General features: G+C 49.6%; 10 protein-coding genes across 10 annotated transcripts; 5 read left to right on the top strand and 5 right to left on the bottom strand.

The window, feature by feature from the left end:
• Positions 1-89: 89 nt before the first annotated feature.
• Positions 90-2,148, top strand: Z518_08038 (uncharacterized protein; the record flags this gene model as incomplete). Its single annotated transcript, XM_013413781.1, has 2 exons — positions 90-246; positions 302-2,148. 2 exons carry the CDS (start codon positions 90-92, stop codon positions 2,146-2,148), a joined length of 2,004 nt encoding a protein of 667 aa, XP_013269235.1.
• A 653-nt stretch (positions 2,149-2,801) lies between these two features.
• Z518_08037 (uncharacterized protein) lies at positions 2,802-3,897 on the bottom strand (the record flags this gene model as incomplete). Its single annotated transcript, XM_013413780.1, has 3 exons — positions 2,802-2,863; positions 2,929-3,458; positions 3,551-3,897. 3 exons carry the CDS (start codon positions 3,895-3,897, stop codon positions 2,802-2,804), a joined length of 939 nt encoding a protein of 312 aa, XP_013269234.1.
• A 267-nt stretch (positions 3,898-4,164) lies between these two features.
• On the top strand, positions 4,165-5,415 carry Z518_08036 (uncharacterized protein; the record flags this gene model as incomplete). The annotated part of the gene is made up of 3 exons (XM_013413779.1): positions 4,165-4,809; positions 4,878-5,164; positions 5,283-5,415. 3 exons carry the CDS (start codon positions 4,165-4,167, stop codon positions 5,413-5,415), a joined length of 1,065 nt encoding a protein of 354 aa, XP_013269233.1.
• A 5,083-nt stretch (positions 5,416-10,498) lies between these two features.
• On the bottom strand, positions 10,499-12,877 carry Z518_08035 (uncharacterized protein; the record flags this gene model as incomplete). Its single annotated transcript, XM_013413778.1, has 1 exon — positions 10,499-12,877. One exon carries the CDS (start codon positions 12,875-12,877, stop codon positions 10,499-10,501), a length of 2,379 nt encoding a protein of 792 aa, XP_013269232.1.
• Positions 12,878-13,323: 446 nt separating this feature from the next.
• Positions 13,324-15,918, top strand: Z518_08034 (uncharacterized protein; the record flags this gene model as incomplete). The annotated part of the gene is made up of 1 exon (XM_013413777.1): positions 13,324-15,918. One exon carries the CDS (start codon positions 13,324-13,326, stop codon positions 15,916-15,918), a length of 2,595 nt encoding a protein of 864 aa, XP_013269231.1.
• Positions 15,919-15,970: 52 nt separating this feature from the next.
• On the bottom strand, positions 15,971-16,888 carry Z518_08033 (uncharacterized protein; the record flags this gene model as incomplete). Its single annotated transcript, XM_013413776.1, has 1 exon — positions 15,971-16,888. One exon carries the CDS (start codon positions 16,886-16,888, stop codon positions 15,971-15,973), a length of 918 nt encoding a protein of 305 aa, XP_013269230.1.
• Positions 16,889-17,536: 648 nt separating this feature from the next.
• On the top strand, positions 17,537-19,290 carry Z518_08032 (uncharacterized protein; the record flags this gene model as incomplete). The annotated part of the gene is made up of 3 exons (XM_013413775.1): positions 17,537-18,472; positions 18,528-18,908; positions 18,976-19,290. 3 exons carry the CDS (start codon positions 17,537-17,539, stop codon positions 19,288-19,290), a joined length of 1,632 nt encoding a protein of 543 aa, XP_013269229.1.
• A 268-nt stretch (positions 19,291-19,558) lies between these two features.
• On the bottom strand, positions 19,559-20,041 carry Z518_08031 (3-dehydroquinate dehydratase, type II; the record flags this gene model as incomplete). Its single annotated transcript, XM_013413774.1, has 1 exon — positions 19,559-20,041. The coding sequence occupies one exon, from the start codon at positions 20,039-20,041 to the stop codon at positions 19,559-19,561; it is 483 nt and encodes a 160-aa protein (XP_013269228.1).
• Positions 20,042-20,567: 526 nt separating this feature from the next.
• Z518_08030 (uncharacterized protein) lies at positions 20,568-21,683 on the top strand (the record flags this gene model as incomplete). Its single annotated transcript, XM_013413773.1, has 2 exons — positions 20,568-20,839; positions 20,888-21,683. The coding sequence occupies 2 exons, from the start codon at positions 20,568-20,570 to the stop codon at positions 21,681-21,683; spliced, it is 1,068 nt and encodes a 355-aa protein (XP_013269227.1).
• Positions 21,684-21,990: 307 nt separating this feature from the next.
• Positions 21,991-23,133, bottom strand: Z518_08029 (uncharacterized protein; the record flags this gene model as incomplete). The annotated part of the gene is made up of 1 exon (XM_013413772.1): positions 21,991-23,133. The coding sequence occupies one exon, from the start codon at positions 23,131-23,133 to the stop codon at positions 21,991-21,993; it is 1,143 nt and encodes a 380-aa protein (XP_013269226.1).
• Positions 23,134-23,312: the final 179 nt, after the last annotated feature.

Here is a 23,312-nt window from a genome sequence, read left to right as displayed (position 1 = left end):
TTTGACGCATAGCTAGACATTCTTAAGACTGCATAGGCACGACAATGCCACCATCACTCCACCAACCATCACTCCACCATGTGGCCAACATGAACCCTTCTCCATCTACGGTCTCTACAATCTACCAAGAACACGAAGGACCAGAGGAGCCGACTCTGAGCAAGTTTCACCATCACTCTCTGTTTCCTCCCGAAGAGATGAACTCGGCCAGGAAGTTCTCATATGCCTCAGTCAAAGAAGAGCCAGGTATGTTACAAACACCACGCTATGTCCAGGTTTTCACCACTGACCTTGATTCCAGGGGAAGGTCTTCCCCAATCATTCGAGTCCTCCCTATCGAGCCAGGACCTGGAGGAGGTGGAATGGATAGCGTGGCCCTGCAGCCAGTGGTGCAAGACGAAGGGACTCTGTTCATTCCACTGGGGTGGCTCGCACGAAGACCATGTTCGAACAAGATTGGAAGGCTATGCTCGCAACAATCCCAGAAAATTGGAAAAGATTCTCGATGAATTAGAAAAGAGGAGGGCAGCGCAGAAGCTCTTCAATCTCCCTTTCGCCAAAGATATCACTCGAGTCCATCCACATGCAGCCAATTTCAACCTCGATGTCTGGAGAGAGAAAGTCAGAGAGTCAATTGGGGTCAAAGAATCCTTTGAGGAAAGCGCCGACACAGCAATCGACGACTCGGATGACGGTCCGTCTCAAGCTTCGGACTTTCCTCAAACGCGCGGAGCCTCGTATTTGGAGTCGATGCCCGAGGAAATCTTAGAATTGATCCTCTCCTACGTCACAGTCGATCATACGGCCGACCCTTATGCAAGACCCCATGTTGATCTGGCCGCTTGCTCACTGGCATCGAAGAGATTGCATTCAGCAGCATTACGAGTCATGTACCGGCATGTCTCTATTCCTCAATCCAGGGCATTCTCCAAGTTGATGAGAAGCCTCGGCGCCGACAACAAGTTGGGAGAATTGGTCCAATGGTTGGACTTCTCACACTACTCGAACATGGGATTTGGCAGTGCTCGAAGCACCAGGAACCAAACTCCTTACCTCAAACCCCAAACTCTCCTCGCATGTCTAAAATTGATACCGAACCTCCAGGCTTTCCTCGTTCACGAACATGTGGATGAAGAGCTTGATGTCAACGTCCTCGCCCAATTGTTCAGCATGCCATTCGTGCATGCTCTGGACTTCTGCGCCTGCTCTGCTCGCCCCTTTGCTGAAGCCTTCACCACTGTCGTCCGACGACTTCCCAAGACCGAACCCTTGATCAACCTCACACGACTCTCCCTCCACGAATGCACAACACTTCAAGAGCCTGTCTTCGAGGCTCTTCTACCGCGGCTTTCAAACTTGACCCACCTCGACTTGGCTCACACTTTCGTCAACGACACGGCGTTGCTCTCCATTCCCCCCACGGCCAAGATTACCCATTTGAATCTTGAACGCTGCACACATCTTACGGGTCCCTCGGTCGTCAAATTTCTCACCACCCACCCGGCAGTCAAGGAGAGCATCGTTTATCTGGACCTTGCGGCCGACGCGTCTCGCCACAGACTCCTGGCCGAACAGGACGTGACGCGGCTTGTGGCATCATTGCCATCGACATTGCGTTCTTTGAACCTCGGTGGTGCACGAGTCAATGCTTCCCACATTCCCGCATTGAGAAGGCTTGCCAGACATGTCGAGGAACTCGGTCTTCGGGGCGCCAATCTGAGCCTGGGATCGGATATCAAAAGCCTGTTCAAACCCGACGAGTCCGATATATCCGTGGATGACTTCCAAAGCACCATTCGCTATCTTGACCTCAGCGACATCAAATCTGTGACACAAATGTCTCTCTCCTACTCTCCAAGCGCCCTGACTGATTTGGACACACTCCCCCTCGAAGTCATCGAGCTGAGCTCCGATGTCCTTGGAGAGGTGAAACGGCGTAATGCTCACATCAAACGGCCGGAGTGGACTGTCAAGGAACTCGGCCGGAGAGGCTGGTTTGTCAGACAGCCGATTGAAGGAGTCACATCGGTTGATGACGGAACTCGTCCCTGGAAAATGGGCGCCAGATGGTGGGGTATGAGGAAAATCCCCGTCGTCGAGCAGGATGTTGGCGGAATGTACGGATATTTCATGTTCAAGCGGTCCTGACTTGATTTTCAGCCCTCACGACCTGATAATATTGCTGCTGCACCTTCCTCGTCCATTCTATGCTACTGAGGTGGTTTTCTGAAATTCGCTTTTTTTGGATTCTGCATATATACTGGTCCCGCAAGTTACCTTTAGTCACGCATGGCCCTGGGATTGGAGCTGATTTTGCGCTGGCGTGGATTGATTTACATCTCGAGGAGTTGGAAAAACATCTCGGCCTTCTCTTTAGTTGGGGGCATGATGCCAGTATAGGAATGGATGGCACAACGGATGACGAATGATATGACGAGCTAAAACGGACTGAGCTACCTATGACACTGGGGATTTTACAGCACAGCACACAGTATGAGTACAATGGATTGATGTTTTCGGTTACATCTGCATTGGTATGGCCATACCATGGTTACGGGGGTGCATGGGTAACATTTACCAGGTCTGTTAGTTGTTAATTGTTAGATATGAACATATATGGATTGGCTATGATTATCTTATCCTCCAATCTCTTCACACCACGTTCACGAGGCTACCGGACTATTTGGTGCATTATAGTATACCGTCACGAAACAATGGATACAGAATCAAAAATCTCCTTCCCCCGCCTATCGTGCAACAAACCAATCCACATGAACATCTCACCTAACATCTCCCTCATCTCACTCCACGACTTGATCATACATAAATCGATATTCGACCTGATCCAAGGCTTGACCCACGCCTCGATATCGGAGTCAGTAAACACCGTGATAGAACCGATCACTAACAGCCATAACAAAATCTGACACGACGAGGAGGCCGACGATAACGACGATTTGTCATGTCTGTCCCATGAAAACTCAAGGTCCAGCTCAAGACAACTTCTGTACGCCGTAGGGAAGTACATGCAAGGTAAACGGGCGTCTTGCCACTGGAGGAAAATGTTTGAGGAGAATGCTAGAAGGCCGAGGCGAAGGGCTTCATCAAGAGATCCCGAAGAGAAGCGGAGGTTGAGAATCGGATACATGACGGACGCCATGCTGTGGAGGAAGAGTTCTTGCGGGAGTTTACTCTGGGTTTGGGCGGCGATGTTGATTTGCTTACAGAAAGTCCTCATGGTCCGCCAGACTGTGGAGATGTGCCGATCTATCCTGGTGGCGAGGAGGGTCTCCAAGGTATTTTGTGTCGTGGGAGTCTTGGTTGAGAAAGTCGATGTCGTCGGCTGCGGGTATGGGGATGGGCATAGATCCGGCATGAAGGAAGCGTCCGCAAAGGCACCGTCAGGAAAGGTGAATAAGGGCTTTGAACCGCTGTGGAAGGCGATTCCTATATCGCATCTATACGATAAATCATGATAATCAGCTTAAGGGTGTGTGCCAATGCAAAGACAAGCAATCGCAATTGAACGGCGGGGAGACTTCCCACTTACCTGAGCAACTCGATCACTAGCTTCGAATTCTTCTTAAAAGCCACGATCCCACCTCTTAGATCCACCATCTTCTTGAGTCCTTCCATATGATGCATCGCCGTCTCATGCTCGCCCAAGATGTGCGCATGGGTCGCAAATATCAAGACGACCAGAATAGTCGGATCTGAAACTTTCGCCTGCTCGTCCGCTAGCACCAGCCTCTCGCGCAGAAGTCGGACAGTCTTGAGAAAGTGCATTGTTGGCATTGACTCCGTGCCAATCCGGGAGAGTGTGAAATGGTTCTTCCGCCGACCCAGTACTATGTCGAAGTATGCTTGGGCCGAGAAGGCCGTGGCGTCCAGGTACATGGTGTCAGAGGTTAGTGATTCGAACCAGATGGTGGTTTTCCTTTCAAAAGCCAAGCATGCTTCGAGGGGGAAGAGGACTCGTTTGGCGATGGAGGAGACTGGTGTTTCTGGTTGGTATATATCATAAAGGACAAGTAGATATTGTGCATTGAAGTCCACGCGAGAGAGAGAGGAAGAGGAAGCATCCTAGGTCTGGCGTTGGCGGGCTATTGTAAGGTATCAACTTACGGGTCAAAATTGAAAAACCTGTATATAATAAGTGCAGACATGGACCTCCATCACCGGACAAATCCATCTAGTTTTGGCTTATCGGCACGAGACCAAGCTTGCAGTACATCCCTTGACACGTCTGCACCATGCCCTCTTCAAAGGGATCTACCGCCCCTAACCTCCAATTATTGGGGTCGATTCCTCAGATCACAACTATTCATCAAACCCAAACTCCTACCACAGAATACCAGTCTCTCCGAAAAGGTCGCCATCGTCACTGGAGCCAGCGCAGGACTCGGCCTTGAGAGCTCCCGCCAATTGCTCTCCTTCAAACTGGGGCACTTGATCATTGCCGTCCGCTCCGCCGAGAAGGGCGAAAAGGTTGCATCTCAGCTGAGGCAACAATACCCTAAGACGACCATCGAGGTATGGCCGCTGGAAATGAGTTCGTACGAATCGATCCAGACCTTCGTCTGCCGCGTCGACAGCCAGCTGTCACGCATCGACATTGCCATCCTCAACGCGGCGGTATCCAACTTCGGATTCACCGCCGTCCCTAGCACAGGTCACGAAGAGAGCATCCAGGTCAACTACCTGTCCACCATGCCTCTGGCCACGCTCTTACTTCCAGTCCTCAAAAGCAAACAACCCTTCGGTCTCCCAGCCCACTTGATGATTACCACCACCGCGCTGGCACAGATGGTCAAATTCCCCATTGACAAGCAATCGCCACGTCTCTTGCCGTGGCTCGATGACCCCAACTCCTTCAGCCCGGCAATAATTACTCGCTCTCCAAACTTTTGGGAATGATGTTCATCTGGAAGCTCGAAGAATATGTCTCTGCCGACGACGTGATAGTCAATCTGGTCGAGCCGGGTTTCATCAAGGGCACGGCCTTGCATCGCAATATTCCAGGCCTTGTAGTGGCATTGCTGAGGCTCCTTCAAGCTGCGACAGCAAGGCGGGTCGAGGACGGTGCCACAACGTATCTAGATGCTACCGTCGCCAAGGGGAAGGAGTCGCATGGATGTTATCTAGCAGATTGGGAGATTCGACCGTAAGTTCAGACCCGCCAGCATCAATATCAGCACCGCCGTCTTCCTCTATTGCGCATGTCTCCTCTGTTGATACAAAGGAGTGTAAAAACCTGACTGATGTGTTAATTTTCTTTCCAGATACCCGGCTTTCTTATACACGCCCGAGGGCAAAGAAGCCATGGACAAACTGTGGAAGGAAACTATCAGCGAGTTCAATTTCGCTAACGTTCAGGGAATTCTGGATTCGCAATGGAGAAGGATTGATTGTTAAATTTGAGAAGCAACATCCTCACCATAGTATCATACTGAACTAAAAAGGGAGAGGTCCCAAGTATCTATTTGGGCTCTCTCCATTTTTTGCAGGAATTATTGTCTCATTCCTCAATAGCATCAAATGAAAGGTTATCATTAGATGTCAGGATGCTCCGTATCTGTAGAGAAAGACTTTTCATGCGCAACGAGAATTCGATGGAGAAAGCATCTGTTGTAAAGTATTCGGCAGCAGGTATGGCTCGTTGAATCAGCCCTGTCTGACCACCTGTACGTATGCAAAATGGCCTGCATTTCCTTGACACAAGAAAGAACGGAGACGACGGACATGATCTATTCAGCTGGCAGTCCATTGCAGGACTCTCAGGTCCCCGAGAGAGATGTGCTGGGGGCACCCTTGGCAGCTGAGCACCATTGCTTACGTTTCCGAAGAGCCAAGTAGTAGCCAGAGTTTTTCTCCATCTTGTATGGCTTGGGAGAGCTTGGTCATAGTTACAGCGCATCATGGTGCGCTCGTATTCTCCTCTCGCCTCCCAACAGAGAAAGAAAATATCCAGGTAATTGAAGGTTGAAGGTTGAAGGTTGAGCGTTGAGCTGACCGCTTTCGGCGTCTTGGAACGTCACCATCACTCTGTTAAACGTCGTATACATATGAAAAGGTAAGAACAAGTCTGCCGCATCGTGTATACATCGCCCGTCCGCCAGCCTTCTGCATTCTCCAGACTTGTGTCGTTCGCCTCGTACAAATTCAGATTTGAAGCTATGCGCCTGCTTCCCCTGTCTTCGATGTTGGGCGTTGGTCTCTGCTTGCTGTCGTCCCGTCTGGGGGTGACGGCGGGCCAATGCGACGGTGCCGACACATGCGCGGCAGGCCAATGGCAGACATATACAGAAACACGCATCGAAACAGACATCAGGACCATCATTCGTGTCGGAAGCTCGTGTATACCAACGCAAACTTCATGTTCTGCTCCATTTCGTCCCACGTCCGGGAGTATCATCACGGTGACGGTGACGGCAACGGCAGCAACAACGAGCCAAGGCTGTGCGTATCAGCTGGGAGAAACGCCTTGTGGAAATATCTGTTGCGCAGCAGGGCAGTATTGCTTTTCGGCCGGTCAGTGTGTTGATATCTGTACCGGGACGGGGAGTTCAGGGTTCACTACAACGATCACGACAACGGTTCCGTTCGTGACGCCGACTGCAACGACCGAATAGGATGAACGGAGGACGGTGGTGTTGCTGTTTTACTCAGCCACTGCAAAGAGCTCAAGGACCAGCTACAGGTTCAACAGCCATTAAAACTTCGATGATAAGTGAGCTGAATTATCTTTCTGATCCATGGCTGCCGGTGGGAGATTATCCTGTTTTTTCCTCCTGGTTGCGACGGGGATACGTATGGGCTTTGAAAAGCGATGTTTGAAAAGTGTAGCGAGAATGGAAGGATTGAGGAACCAAAGAGCCCAAGAGCTAGAGCAGCTCCTAAATTTTGAGAACTACTTAACCGATCGTCAGAAAAGGCCGATGGAATGCCATCTTGGGTGGAGAACGGGGCTACCGTACTACAAGGCTGAACCACATGGTGACGGTTGATCTCGGGATATTAGGCTGTTCGTCAAACTGAAATTTTGCAATATTTGACTCGTTCGTCGATGGCAAATTCCCCAATTCCACCCTCGAGTCCGACACTTTTTAAGGTCTTGAATTTAATTTGGTAGGCAGCATTTTCATTGAAGGCAATGAAGGTGGTAAGAATAGGTGTGTCACCGGGCCCTTCTGAGACATCAGACCATCGGCTCTCCGGGCGGTCCTCTTCTTCTAGAGGCCTCGTTTCAACACTTTGAGCCCAGCCTCCTCTACCTTCAGCCGTCGAGCATCCTCTTGTCGATCTCTTCATTGGCCATTCTGCAACTTTTCCTTCTCTTCAATGTCTGCCATTGATTTGCCAACAAGCGTGCCAGCAAGGAAGAAATATCTCTATCCGGAAAAGGAGACTCCTGGGCCCTTTGAAGGTGGACAATCGAACCTCTCAAACTCTGATACACCTGAGTGCCCCTGACAGATGCAGATTTCGTTTCCTTAAGACATTCCCCCCGTTCCCTGGGTAGGCAATCCAACAAAATCCTTCAAAACGCTCCGGCAGGAACGCAATGAACAAGCGTGGAAAACTGCCGAACGATCCAGCAGGTCCGGTCCAGAAATGCTGCAGAATGTATAGTGAAATCCCGCTATTTGCTTCGCTTAAAGCCGACCCACCGATTTGGTTTGTTGAATAGCTTCCTGCTCAGGGAGACAAATAGAATCTGTGGGCGTCCCCTCTCCTTGCTAGATTGTTTTCCAGAGAATAAACAAAGGTACACCAGAGGGCTGGACTGGTGGGTCATCAGACTTCCATCGTCCCCATGTGTGGCTGATAGACATATAGTCTGACCTTTCTGTCGGCCGACTGACTTCAACTATCCTCCTGTTCCACAGACAATGCAGTAGACTGTCTACGCTGGACTTGGCCTTCAGTTAGGGACATGGTTCGATGGAGGCGCCGACGGAAATGCTGTCTCTTTTCCGCGAAGGATGCCGCGGGTCGTATTGCTACGAAGCCGTATTCCTCATTCTAACGAGCGATTTGGACGAAGGAGGTCGAGGTCAGCAGCGCAGCCATTCCCCACAGTCCCAAACAAATCCGGTGCCCCTTGTATTGGGCAAGTGACAGCCTCGAGTTGAATCCAGCCCCGGTGGCGTGTTGTCCAAGAGATATATCGAGCGCGTTCCAGTTCAAGGATGCCCTTGCGAGATGGTTGAATTCCAGCGGGATTGTGCGCATGGCAGGTTTCTAATTCAATGCCAGGTGGGTTCCCGAACTAGTCCTTCTCCCTGATTTTTCTTATTTTGTGGAAGCTTTCTCGTGTATGAGGGGCCTGCTGGCGTCTGCAATGGGGATGCGTTAGGTTTGGTGGGGGAAATGTGCTGGAATTCCTTCTAATGGTTACCATCAAGAGGCGGGAAGAAGTTCATTGGCTAAGAGCCACGAATACTCTGTGGATTGCTGACAGACTGACTAGGGTAAAGGTAATGATGTGAGATCCTCACCACCAGGGCATATAATAACACCAGGTCAAAATATTAGATGTTTGATTTTGGTGTAGCCCGATCGAATGACTGATTGCCAAACTCATGAAATTTCACCAGGAAATGGTTGTGAAGTGATGGTCATAAACGTGTTTGAATTGGTTTGCGAGTAGTTGGAGGTTGCTATTGATTGGAATGTTGGTTGGCCCCGGAGAACTGTCGGCGCCGCTCTGGTACGATATTGGCGATTCTCTGCATCGTGTGAATAGACATATGTTTGCAAATCCACCACCCTTGAATCAGAGAACGCCCATCCGATTGATGTATCGGTGGCGGTCATCGACTCAAGAACACTAACACAACCCAAGTTTAGTTCTCTGATGGAATCGACCAACGTGAACAGTTCATAGGAGGTTCTTCGGGATAGAAAGAACATAGGAAGGAAGTGACTCAGGATAAGAAGAGAAATGGAAATCTTCTGGGGGGATTGGGCTCAACGCTGCCATTGTTTTGATGTTCTCTCTCCAAAACGCCAGTAGCGACTATCCCCACCTCTTTCAGAGCTCGGGTTCTACAATGCATATCCGAGAACATTAGACGGTCATTTATACCCAGATCCTCCCGTCTATGCAGATGACGTACCCGTCCCATTCGATTTAACTCACTCGACTCCGGCTATGCGTGCGATAGGGCTTGGGAACGCGTTATGTTTTTTCTTCGGAAATTCGTACGTGTACAACGTTGTGATGAAGATGTTGACCTGCGTCGACATCTCCCCACTTGGGTCACATTCCACCGACAATTTCGGTTTCAATTCATGCAACCAATTGTATGGGACACAGCTCTTGTTTTCTTCGTTCGAGCCAATGATAATACAAAGAATGGTTCGGTGGGAGGTTCGGTAAATTTTTTTCAACAGGGCAATCAGGTTTTCCGCTTCCTGGGACCGGAGATATTCGGATATAGACGAGCAAGATGGTAGTTTATCGTGGATTTGTCTTTTCGAGGTTGTTTCTTGATTCCAAAAAAGATCAGTGACCGAGGCAATAGCTGCAGAGTCAAGGGGTTCTCCAGGATTGAGAACAGAATGGAGCTACGTGGGAGATAACGTACAGGTTTGTCCATACAGTCCCGTAGCGCCTTCTCAAGGTGTCCGCAGCCTCCTGAAGCAGCTCCTGCTGCCCAGCAATCTGCATAAAAACGCGTCAGCACTTGTGACCAAATCATAGCTATGAGCAACATGTGAAATCTTGGTTGACGTTCTTGACAACGAACGTGGCCCACAGAGTATCAAGCTCCCCATCAATGCGCATGTCCTCGCCTTGACGTCCAGGTATTCATGATATCATTTTGGACAGGGAGATGACATACTCAACATAGCACTCATTGGACCTAAACATGGATTCGGCTCTTGCTTGTCGGGATTTCTGATCTTTAATCGTGTCACAGACTGTAGCCGGATCGGATTCACTGCTGTAGAGGCGCCTTTTGGGGGCATTTCAAATTCGAGGAAAATAAATGGTCGAGCACTCGAAATTGAACTGATCGAAAGTGCAAGAAGGTAAGGATGAAAAGAGGTAGTATAAGTTCTTATTGGACGCGAATGAGATGCTGTGTCGATTTAGCTCACACGTAGACCGACTAGGGATTGGAAAGGGCCGCCAGTTTCAATGAATAGATGAGAGAGAAAGAGGTTCCAGCTTGTGAAATTGACTTCAAAAATAGCCGACACCGATTGATGTACGAGGTGTTGAACGGGATGCTGGATGCGCCTTCGGTCTCCCAAAAAAGTTGTGCCAAGACTATGGTGCAGCATAACTCTCAAGGATGACTGCACCTCTTCTTTTCTACTCGTCCGTAATAGATATACAGCAAAAACCTGGTGAGCCAGGGAAGACCTCGCTCAAAGTAAATGCTGATGCTAGTACCTAAGCATTAAATACGACTCACTTCTCCGCAGAGGCCAATATATATCACAGTGCTATCGTTCCCAGCCGAGCATCCGAGGCCGATGCTTATTAGGAATTACCGCTTGTGAATGTCGCCTGAGAACCAAATGCAATATTGAACGAGGCCTCCCTAAGCCCGCCTGGCAGCATGAGTCGATCGGGGTCATTGCAAAATGCTTCAAAGGTCGAATCATCTGCAAACCCAAAATCTTTTAAACCTTGAGTTCTGTCCGTTGACCATTGAGTGGTATCAAGTTGAGCCATTTCATGAAATAAGGTGTCAATCTCATCGCCGTTGAAGCTCGGGGAGGTTCCAATCGCACCGGATTTCCTGATCAAGTTGGAATCAAAACTAGCTGGACCTCCTTGTTCGGCGATGTCAATGCTCATAGGTCCGTAATCAATCGGTGCTGATCCAATTCGCGGTGCTTGTCCGACCTGATCATGATAATTGGGAATGTCCTGGTACCGGAGAACCGGGGGGTCTCTTGTGCCGGCAGGGATATCCTCGGGAACCATGTGATCAGTTTGAGTGACCAGGGAAGTCACAGGCCAGAAGTTGGTCTGTGGCGGTGGGAGCGAAATAGCAGTGTTACTCGTGAGGCCATTTCTTTGACCGGAAGGAAAGGTACCACTAGAAGGGCGCGGAGCATTTTCTTGCGGTAATATCTGTGTGTTCGGCGGTAACGGCGCTTTCAAGGATTCAAATTCTGGCCAGATGACTGACAACTTTGCTAGAACTTGGTTGAAGCGTTCGGATAACAATGCCGGTGCGTCGATGTCAAGAAAAATGGAAGAATTGTCCGATCTTGGATAGACCAAATGACACAGGACCGCCATGATCGATGGGATGCCACAATTTTCGGGAGCATTCCACGAATGTTCGAAGAGTTCCAAATTCTCGAGAAATTTCCATCTAGGGTTCTCGCGTATCCCTCCAGTCAAATGCGAGGTCATTGCCAATGTTGCAAAATGGCACGCTTGCAGGACCATTTGATGAGGTGGTCGCCGCTCAATGTCCATGACATTCAAAGGGTATCTGTCAGTCAGATCTTGAAATTTAACGATCAAGTCCCGAGCTGGCGGTGCCTCCATATGCCTTTGAGAGCGTTCATCTCTGAATGAGCCATTTGCAATCATGCAAAGCTCGGTCAAGCGATTGAAGCAGCTTATCACAAAGCCGGGTTCACGAGACTCGGGCGTGTCCCATCTGTTTGCACTCCATGGTTCCCATTCTTCATACCCGTCTTCATCAAGGAACTGATCGCGTGGGAGGTGTTCACTCCGAAGATGCGGCGGCCTTTTCACTCGCATGGAAACAATCGTGTCCAAGATGAAACAACCCTGCAAAGTCGCCATCCACTTTGGGGGAATCGTTTGGCCAGAGTCCATCACGTCTAGGAGAGCTCGTACCGCAAAGCCCACCAATATCCATGCAGAAGTCCATTTACCGATTCCGATATCAAGCAGTACAAGGAGCAGCAGAGCTTGGACATGGCCCAGCGAGAAAGGTCCACTCTCGGAAGGTATCATTCTCCTCGCGTGGTCACGCATCTCGTCGACAGTTGAGCTTTGTTTGAGAATCGCATGTGATCTGGTGTGCATCGTCTGTTGTTCTGAGTAGGCACACATCGCCCACATGTAAGCAAGGTCGGAAGGCTCATGGTTAGCGCGTCTTTCAGGTCTTGTATACTCGTACATTTTCTTTAGAGTATAAGGTCTGTCCAAGACTGGGAACCAACAATGTGTGTATTTGAAATAATGTTCCAGTAAAACTGACGCTGATGATGGGAGAGGGACCGAGCCTGGGCTGGAGGAGGTGGTAGGCTGGGATGGAGGCCTTCCTCTGGACAAAGCAGGAGTGTCGTTGATGACATCTTCGTCCCGATTTGATACTTCGGTGACTTTAAAATCAGGCACCAGAAACTGGATATCGCTAGGGGTCTCGTTGGAGGAATTCGTAGCGTCTTCGTCGTCCTCCCTGTCTCGTTTCCTTTTCAGGTCAAGGGCAGGGCCTTGATCAACGCGAGATAAGAGCCTCTCGAGTTCTGACAGTACTCTCGATTCCTTCCATGCTGTGTGAAGGTCATTTCCGTGTTTATAATGATTCCAAATCCGAACAAGCTCTTCCTCACTATCATTCACCACCTGCCGGACAGTGTCGTCCAAGCCGTGGACTTTTTGTATCATAACAGCCCACAACTTCTCCATGCCGCGAACATATCCCTCAGGAAGCCCCCTTTTCTTGATTCCTGCCACATATGAACAAGGCTGACTTGCAGCGATGCAGTTAAAGCATTGAGGCTGTCTTCCATCACATCGATCCTTTCTCGCTCTGCACCTTGTACAGGCGCGTGAAACGCGGGCTCGGACTCGTCTCGAAGCATCTTCGTCGTTATCGCTGATTCGGGGGTCTCTTCTGTCTGTGTTTGTGCTATTGGTAGCCATCACAACGAGGTCGAGATGCGCCAGCCATGTTCAGAGGTCTGATGGCTGGAAGAATCGGAGCAAGACCAAGTTGCTATCATGAAGACCTGCCTCGTGCGTGGGTTTCGTTCCTCTGAGGGTCAGGATACTTGCTGGCCGTTGATGGATGATTGATCGGATGGTGCACCATGTGGGGGATCCCCCGAAGGGGCGAGGGTCCCCGAGGCTCTCGAGTTGACCCCGGCCTTAAGTTTCGACCCATCGGAAACGAACCTTCTCATATTTTTCTCTCCTCCACGCAGCTCTGTGGAGCGCTGGAGACGTGAGACTTTGGGCTCCTTCAAGTGTATGCTTGCTATAGTACCGAACTGAATACGATATCCCCGGACTCCTGTCTCCATGGTGCGCGTCTGCTTTCCGATCTCATTACCATAAATGGCGCGAACGACTTTCAATGATAGATAATTATGGAAGGAGAAAGTGGAACTACTCAGCCTGGCGAGAGTGGATTCAATGGTATCTCGCGGCGCGATCAGTTGAGATCCCCGACTCCAGGCACATCATCCCCCAGTCGAGGAGGCAAGGCGCCATCGGAGCAGCATATGCTCGACTCATTCCAACAGGCGTCTACTCGACAGTCGACTCCAAACTCACACCTGAGGACGCCCGCTTCTGAAATTGTTCCGATCGGAGGACGCGTGTTTCATCCAGACGCTTCACTCGTCTTAGTTGGAATCCGTGCTTCCGGAAAGAGGTCTTTGGGATTCATTGCTGCTACGGCCCTCGGGAGGAGATTCATAACTGAGGATCATTACTTCCAAACTGTCAATGGCCTTTCGAGACAAGACTACCTCAAGATCCATGGAAGTGAGCAATTCCACAAGCAAGACATTGAGACTTCCAAACAAATGCTCGAAGACAACAAGTACAGATGTGTTATTGACTGCGGTTTGGGCAGCCTGACACGGAGTCTTCAGGACTATTTGAGACAGTATAGCCAGACCAACCCTGTCGTGTTCATCCTCAGGGACATGGACCAGATTACGAAGCTTCTCAATCTTGACGACCGATCAGCCAAATTGCTCGAGAGCGGCAATTCTACCCACAGGAAGTGTTCTAATTTTGAATTTTACAATCTAGAAGACGAATCTATGAATGTACCTCTAGACGCTGAGACGACCGATCGGGGATCCCCAAACTATTCCTTTAAACTCAGGTATGCACAGGCCGATTTCTCTTCATTTGTCAGATTTATCACCGGAACACCTGCAACTCAATCATTCTCCGAATCCCCTTTCTCTTTGGACGGCCCTGTCGAATTGCGTACCTTTACTCATACGCTTCTTTTGAAGCTGTCTGATTTTGTCGATGGACTTATCGACTTTGCCGCGCTGGAGTCGGCTAGTGACGTATTGGAAATATTCGTTGATCAATGGCATTCTCTGGCAGCGAGAAGCCTGAGCAAGATGGTGTCGGTGGCCCGAAGGTCACTTGGAGTCCCAATTTTGCTTTCGGCCAGTCGCCAGCTCTCTGAATCCTCGATTGTTGAAGCTTACCTGAACGTTTTGACGCAAGGACTACGACTGGGAATTCAGTACTTGTCTGTGGATCTGGATATCGGAGACAATCATTTTTCTCGCCTCAGAGCCATCAAAGGCCATACCAAGCTCATCGGTAACTATGTCAACTACACTCCAAACACCAACGGCTGGAAGGATCCCAAATGGAAAGATATGTACAACAAAGCCGTGAATGTTAGGTGCGATATGGTTCGACTCCGAAACGTTCCAACATCTCGCCAGGAAAACGAATCCCTGAGTTGGTTCGTACAGGAGTTGAAGGATCTACCGGGGCCTCGACTTGTTTCCATAACGTACAATGTCGGGCCCCTCGGCCGAAGTTCACAGATCATGAATACGGTACTGACATCCGTAACACACCCAATCATGTCAGCGACCATGAAATCTCCACAGGATATCTTACAACCACAACTGTCTTCCAGAGACATCGTGAAGGCTCTGTTCGACAGTTTCGTTTTCGATCCCCTTCACTTCTATATTGTTGGAGCAAACGTCTCCGGCTCCTTATCGCCGGCGATGCACAATGCCGCATACGCATTCCTTGGCCTCCAACATCGTTATAGTACCAGAAACATCAATTCATGGACGGACATCGAAGAACTTGCAAAAGAAGACACCCTAGGTGGACTAAGTATCGTACAGCCATATAAAGTGAAGATTGTTCCTCGTGTAGAATCTCTGAGCGGTCATGCAAAGGCAATAGGGGCCGTCAACACGCTTGTACCTCTACGGGCTAATGCGGCTGGAGCTGTTCCTCCATTGCAAATACAAGCGCAGGAGAGAAACCGTGCAGGGCGTATTGTGGGATGGTTTGGAGAAAACACTGATTTCATCGGGATCATGACTTGCCTCAACAGGAGCCTCTCCCCTCGCAACGTCATTCAACCTAGGACCACAGGCCTGGTTATTGGAGCGGGAGGCATGGCCAGGGCCGCAGTCTATGCTATGCTGCAGATGGGTTGCAAGAATATTTTTGTACACAACAGGACGATCGCAAACACGATCGCTATGGTTCGGCATTTTAACGACTGGGCTAAGCCCCAGGCCAATGGACATGCCACATACTCTTCAGCAGAGCCAGTCAAAGTGATTGAGTTTACAACCGATCCGTGGCCCGAAAGTTTTGCTCTTCCGACGATGGTGGTATCCTGCGTCACCCATGAATTTCTTGACGGTAACCCAGGTGCCAATTTTGAGATGCCAGATTCATGGATGCAGTCCCCAAGCGGTGGGGTTGTTGTTGAAATGGCGTATATGACCAAAGAAACACCTCTGGTCACACAGATGAAGCGTTTTCGGGAAACTACCGGTCGACCTTGGGTTATAGTTGAAGGAATTGAGACGCTGATCGAGCAAGCGGTCGCCCAATTCGAGTCAATGACCGGCAGGAAAGCACCGAAACGCTGTATGGCGGACGCCGTCCATAACGCTCTTGAGAAAAATACATCCTATCTGGTTGATGGTGAGGAATTCTACACATGACGACGATCGCGGCGCGACAGATGCTGACGTTCGTAGACGGTCGTTGATGAGTCTATTCTGTTTGCAGCTGCACCGCCACTCTCGCAACATTTCTCAGCCTGTCATCAATCTCGATGCCAGTCCAGAGGCCGGCCTGGGCTAGACCTTGTCCGATCATCGCCTCAATCCCTCCGATCACCTGCCAGCCTGAATCCAGAGCAAGTCTAGATATTTGGGTGTCTGGTGAAGGATGATAACACATTTCCAGCAAAACACCTTTTCGGCCGGCTTGCAAGAAGATACCGAGAATCTCCCTGACCATCCTCTCGTTCTCGGTTACTGGAGTAAAGTCTGGCACCGCGCTGACAATGGCGCCTGGAGCGGGCAGACGTTTAGCCTGCGCGGTTGTTGATACGTAGACTAATTCATCCCCAGCACCACGAGCACGGCATTCTTTTAATACTGCCGCGACTTCAGCAGCATCACGATTGATGATGTATATAGGCGAGCATCCCATGAATTTCTGCAACGTATAAACGGCCGCTCTGCAGGTGCCGCCACCTCCCACAACAAGACCGGGTTTTCCTCGATAGGGAGCATCCTTGACATTTGCGAAGAAAGCATCACGAATGCCCAAACAGTCAGTATTTGTCCCGCAGCATATCCTTGATCCATCGGTTGCTGTCTTGAAAAAGATTGTGTTGACGGCTCCAATGGCTTTTCCTTCGTCTGTGAGCTCGTCAAGATATGGAATCATCGCGACTTTGAAAGGCATGGTGACTCCACTTCCCATACATTTGGGATCGGTCTTGAAATATTTGAGGAAAGCTTCAAGATCCGTCGTCTCGCAAAGGAGCTGATCCCATTTTTGCCCCACCGCCGAGTATATAGCATGGTGCATTGATGGTGATTTAGAATGTGCGATGGGGTAGCCAACAAGGTAAGCTACTCGATCAAGTGAGGAAGTATCTAGCGGTGAAAATTGAGTCATGGTGAATTATACTGAATGAGCCGATGATGGTAATATGCTCTGCTGACCATGCTTTGGTGTAGTTTGATCGAATTTCGACAAGCACACATGCAAAAACCGTTTATCAATCTCACATTCCGGTTTCAGCTTTCAACTCGCCATAACGAGGGCATATTCCTGTATGGCAGTCTTTAGCTGGATTGGGATGCCGGTCGATGCAAAAACTTCCAACACTTGCTCACTTTTGCCAGTTCGGCTAGATCCAATATCGGTCCGTTCACATCGTGTCAATGAAAGCAATCTCACGGCTTCATAAAGAGCTCGTGATCGGTTACGTTTCCCGCTCACTCCAGATTCTGGCGGAAGAGAATTTATCCGCCATCCACATGCCGACCAGATTTATCCTCTCCACCAGTACCCGATCACTGAAAGACTACGAAGGTTTTGGAACGTTCACGGCAGAGCTATGCCGCACTACATTGCAAGGAGGTCGGGAAATATTTAGTCTAGTATCTTTTGATTCCAGGCCATGGTCATACTTCTTCCCGCACTTATCACACTCCTCCGCCTTTCCTACATATACTCCCCACTTCTATTCCCCCCGAATTTCTTTCACACATTAGCGGCCCAGATCACATTGATTCCTAACGTCAATACGCACCAGTCATTATGGGCCTCCTTACCTTGATCGAAGACCGTCCCACACCAAAATGCGTATATAACTGGCGAGTCTACTTTTCAGCAGCCGTTGCTGGCTCCGCCGCCATTATGATCGGTTACGATAGTGCCTTCATTGGCGGTACTCTCGCTCTCCCTTCTTTCAAGGACGAATTCCACTTCGATGACCTTTCCAAATCCGAAGTCAATCTCACCTCCGCCAATATCGTCTCTTGTTACCAAGCAGGAGCCTTTTTCGGAGCCTTTTTCGCCTACGCCGCCGGTCATTTCCTCGGTCGCAGGATTGGACTCATGGCCTTTAGCGCTATCTTTACCCTGGGTGCTGGACTTATGTTGGGGGCCAACGGCTCTCGTGGCCTTGGTCTCATATACGGAGGTCGAGTCCTTGCGGGTATCGGTGTTGGCGGAGCTTCGAACTTGAGTCCGATTTTCTGTTCCGAAATCTCTCCACCTGCTATTCGCGGACGTCTGACCGGGTTGTATGAAATGAGCTGGCAGATTGGCGGATTAGTGGGCTTCTGGATCAACTATGGAGTTGCAGAGACCATGACCCCGTCTCATCGTCAATGGATCATTCCATTCGCGGTTCAACTGATTCCGGCGGGCCTCCTCTTCGGAGGAGTCTTTTTCGTCAAAGAGTCCCCCCGATGGCTCTTCTCCAGATCTAGGCGTGAAGAAGGCATCAGGAATCTCTGTTGGTTGCGAAAACTCCCGGTCGATCACGTCTATCTGCAAGAAGAAATTTTTGCAATCGATAATGCGATCGAACAACAACGCACCGCGGTCGGTTTGGGCTTCTGGCAGCCATTCAGAGCTGTCATCAATGACCGAAGAGTGACCTACCGCTTCCTGCTCGGTGGTTCTCTCTTCTTGTGGCAGAATGCAACTGGAATCAACGCCATCAATTACTATTCGCCTACTGTGTTTGTACGATTGAAACCCCTTCTTTCAACATGCTTCAAAAACTGACCTCTTGCTCTAGAAATCAATCGGCATCACAGGAACAAACACCTCCCTGCTGACGACAGGAGTGTTCGGTGTCGTCAAGACGGTCATCACACTGTTCTGGCTTTTCTTCCTGATCGATAAGCTTGGACGCCGTGGCTTGCTCATCTATGGTGCAGTCGCCGGATCCTTGTGCATGTGGTACATCGGTGGCTACATTGCTGTTTCCCAGCCTGAAGACCACCCCAGTGGCACCCTCTCCTCTGGAGGCATTAGCGCAATGGCATTTTTCTACCTGTGGACCGCCTGCTATACCCCATCCTGGAACGGCACCCCATGGGTTCTGAACTCTGAAATGTTCGATCAGAATGTCCGTACTTTGGCACAGGCATTCGCCGCTGCCAATAACTGGTTCTGGGTGAGTTGTCGCATTTGTCTCCCTCCACACACTAAGTGCCCGACCCTAACGTTCCCCTTTTTGGCAGAATTTCATCATTGCCCGATTTACACCACAAATGTTCGCTACAATGTCCTTCGGCGTATACTTCTTCTTCGCATCCCTTATGCTGTGCGCGGCCGTCTTTGTCTTCTTCCTCATTCCAGAGACGAAAGGTATCCCGCTCGAAGCTATGGATCGCCTCTTCAGCAAAGAGTACCCTGCTCGACGTGCACACACTACCGTCCTGACGCAGATTCGGCTCGAGGAGCAAGAGTTCAGACGCCAGGCCGTCGATGAAAAACAAGATGTTGAGGAACACGAGGGATATGCTGTTGATATGAAGCATGTTGAAAAAGCGTAGGGTTCAATCTACAGTATACAGTTGAGAGAGAACAAAGAAAATGAATGAAAAACGGGAGGGTGGACTGTGCTTAGCCAAAGGCCGGGCTACAGATGCTTCCGGACACGCCACTTGTCTTCGCCAGAAAATGTAACGTAGTTCAAGTCGCGTACATGAGCAGCTCTGCTCTTCGCTATTCCTGCCCTTCACCCATCCTTCTCTCGACCAATTTCCTACCTACCCTCCATAATCCAATCCAATCCACGAAACACCCTGTTCACCTGCTTGCTTACTGCGCCTCAGCATCCCACTTCTGTGCCCAAAATTCCAATGCGGCCATATATCCGAACGTGCCCAGCCCCATGATGATGCCAGTGGCCTTGTCGCTAAAATAGCTATGATTCCTCCAGGGTTCTCTGGCGTGGATGTTGGATATATGAACTTCGACAAACGGGAAGTTTGTGGCCAGCAGTGCGTCACGGATCGCTACGCTCGTATGCGTGTATGCTGCTGGATTTAGTATTACGGCTGTCTTTGTTCTCGCGGAGGGTGTGAAATTGGAATGTAAAAAGTCGACGATGATACCTTCGTGGTTCGATTGGAATGGGACAATGGTGATGTTCAATTCCTGGCCGCGTTGGACGACGGAGTCAGTGATTTGAGAGAGGGTGGTTGAGCCGTAGATTTGTGGTTCGCGGGTGCCGAGGAGATTGAGGTTGGGGCCGTTTATGAGGAGGATTTTACGAGACGGTTGTGGTTCTGTGTTGGACATTTTTTGGATATTGTGTTATGAGTTAGGGTATGGACTGCTTCATAAAAGACTCGAGAGTTAGGCTCTGTTCTGATTTTTTGAAGTCGAGTGGAAGTAAATCTGCTCGTGAATGATGCTGCATGTATTTGTAGAACTGAGGATGAGATTATCTTCGAAGCGATCCGTTGACCGGTTAATAGATAGAATAGTGCTAAACAGCACCTTTGGTGTATAGAGCACACTTGTGTATGCCCCGTAAATCCCCGGATATGTTGGTTTTTCTTACGTGTGCTGGAGACCAGGATCAAGCACCATAAGCTTACGAAAGAGACAAAGGAGCTGACTGGTCGTTGAATCCGGACGTCGTCGGTGTCGTCGGCAGAAGACTTGTCCGAAGTCAAGTAGCCAAACTTACTGTAGATCGGCAAGTTAGCACCGTGGATAACCGATTGATTGACTTTGATTGACTGGCCAGCAATGAGAATTCAGAGGACCTTGTGCATCCTTGAAGCTTTGTTTGTTGAAGAACCAAGGCCTTCTAGCCACTATGCAGGCCGTCAAGCAATACGAGATCTCGGACACTGAGTTGGGCGAGATATATTCGTTTGCCATCCAGCTAGGTAGAGACGCTGGGGCTATCTTGTTGGATAGTCTGCAGAAGAGGCGGCGAGATGAGTCTGATTTGGTTGGAGACACTCCGGAAGAGTTGGTCATGGAAGAAAAGTTGAATGCAGTGGATATCGTGACAAAGACTGATATTGGCATGTTTGAATCCCCATTGATTGCCGTTCCGGCGTCGATCATGACAGAGAGCGCAGGGTATTAACAAATGGCTGTTGTAGAAGTCGAAGAGTTCATACATTCCAGCATTTCGAAAAAGTACCCGTCGCACGCTTTCGTCGGAGAGGAAATGTATTCTCAGGGTTCGTCGAAGGCATATCTGGTCACGAACGCTCCAACTTGGATCGTCGACCCGCTTGATGGAACAGTCAATTTCACCCATTCGTTCGTCATGTTCTGCGTCAGCATTGCCTTGGTGGTGAATCAGAGGCCAGTCATTGGAGTCATTTACGCTCCGTTACTGAATCAGTTATTCTCTGCTTGTCGTGGAAAGGGGGCGTGGTTGAATGAGACCACAAGATTGCCATTGTTAGGGAGTGTGGGAGTGGGACCAATCCCCAAGAATGCTCCTTCAAAGTGCATTTTCTCATGTGAGTGGGGGAAGGATAGAAGGGATCGGCCAGACGGGAATATGTATCGGAAAGTAGATAGTTTTGTCAATATGGCCGCTGAGATTGGTGGAAGAGATGGGAAAGGGGGCATGGTCCACGGCATGAGAAGTCTGGGAAGTGCTACCATGGATCTGGCGTATACAGCCATGGGTTCACTGGACATATGGTGGGAAGGAGGATGCTGGGAATGGGACGTTGCCGCAGGAATTTGCCTCTTGCAAGAGGCTGGAGGATTGATCACGACGGCGAACCCCCCAGAAGGCTACCAGACGGCAAAGATTGAAGATGCCAAATTAGGCGGGAGATTATATCTTGCCATTCGACCAGCTTGTGATGCGCCAGGGGAAACAGCGAGGGAGGGTCAAGAAAGAGTGGTCAGGGAGGTTTGGCGCAGAGTTCGTCATCTCGACTACTCCAGACCTGGAGCCTAATGACTCGGTCGTTGTATTGAACAGATAAAATATATATATATATATATAGTGACGGCCGAGTGGTATGCTGGAAGATATCATCAGCAGCAAACCTGACCAACAAAGATGATCTTCTTGTCTATGTCTAGATGCCATGCGAGGTAGAAGCCTTCAAGAAATTTGGAAACATTGCCGTGCTTTTGAACGTGTTGGGGTTTAATCAGAGGCGTGAACTTGAATGTTGAACTGAAGCTGGAGCTTCATGGTAAGGGGGCATTGTTTGGGAGGGGCTTCTATACGAAAGTTAGCAGGCAATCCTCGAATAGAATCATAAGAGGAGGAGAGAAGAGAATGCCTCATACTTAGAGATATCTTCAGTGACATGATGGGTGATTTGAGACACAGCTGGTCTCTTTGTCCAACCCATATGCTCCTCCAACTTTCTCCAGGCAGCTGCAGCTCGTTTAGCATGTTCTTCAGGAACATCTGTGCCAGCTTCATTTGCGGTTCGTGAGAATAATTCAAAGGATATATGACCACTATAACCCGCCTCACACACTGCCTCCAAAATTTCCAGAACGGGTAAATAACCGCGCTTCTCGAAGGGAAAGAGCCTTGCATTTCGTGACCAGGACATACGGGCTGGCTGGTGGGGATTAAACCATTCGTGGCTGGGTAATAGTGGCCTGTCGAGTCGCTCGCCATCGCAAACTTCAACGTAAAACACTTTCTCTATCGCAAAGGAGAGCTCCACCCGCAGTTTTGATATTGCTTCCCGGGTTGTATCATAAGCATTAGGTGTGAGTCCCGAAGGCGAGGCTGGATCGGCGAAGATTCGGCCGGCGAGATTAAATGCGTCGATGCATGTACCAAAGTTGGCTCTATTGACTCCCAGAACGATGGACCATGCGGCGTCCCATGTGTTAATGTGTGTGCCCCAACAGAGGGCTTCGTAGGCAAATCGGACAGGAGGGCTGCTCTGGAGACCGATATCCGCAGCTTGTCTCAAATCTGCAATGATTCTGTGGCGGTCTCCCGTACATTGCGAGGAGGGAAGGAAGCTGGAAGGGATCTGAATAAGGTCTGTTCCGAGCCGATGGGCAAGTCTGATCCAGAAATGGAGGTTTGAGATGGCCTCATCATGAGAAGATGCATCTATCCGACCTTCGTAGTGCATGAATGGCTGAAGACAGAGTATCTCCAAGCGGTTATGAAGACACAGTTCACGGATATGTTCTGCAGCTACCAGCTGTCTTTCTTGAACGTCTGTTGAACCAGTGAAGGATGTTCCAGGAGGTGGTATATGATGGGAGCTATGTAATGAGTTGGCAACTCCCTCAAGGTCTTCAAAGAATAATTCAATTGATTCGAATCCATATTGCCTGCACAAATTGAGTTTATGTTCGAAGCTGTGATACCAGGCTCGGCCCAGAGATTGAGAAGCAATAGTCGGGATGAATTTGGAACCCATAACTTGTATAGATCCTGGATCCCGCGAGGTTCGGAGCTGCTTGGACAGTCCAAAAGAGAAGCCTAAAAAGTTTCAAATGCCTGGATGGTAGGATACAAAGCATCCTCAAAAATGCCACCGAAAGGGGGAATCACTGCTGAAGGCCGATAACTCGCCTTATCTTGTAGCTAACACGTGGC

Source organism: Rhinocladiella mackenziei (genome assembly GCF_000835555.1).
Source record: "Rhinocladiella mackenziei CBS 650.93 unplaced genomic scaffold supercont1.6, whole genome shotgun sequence".
NCBI lineage: Eukaryota > Fungi > Ascomycota > Eurotiomycetes > Chaetothyriales > Herpotrichiellaceae > Rhinocladiella > Rhinocladiella mackenziei.
This window is presented reverse-complemented; position numbering and strand designations above follow the sequence as displayed.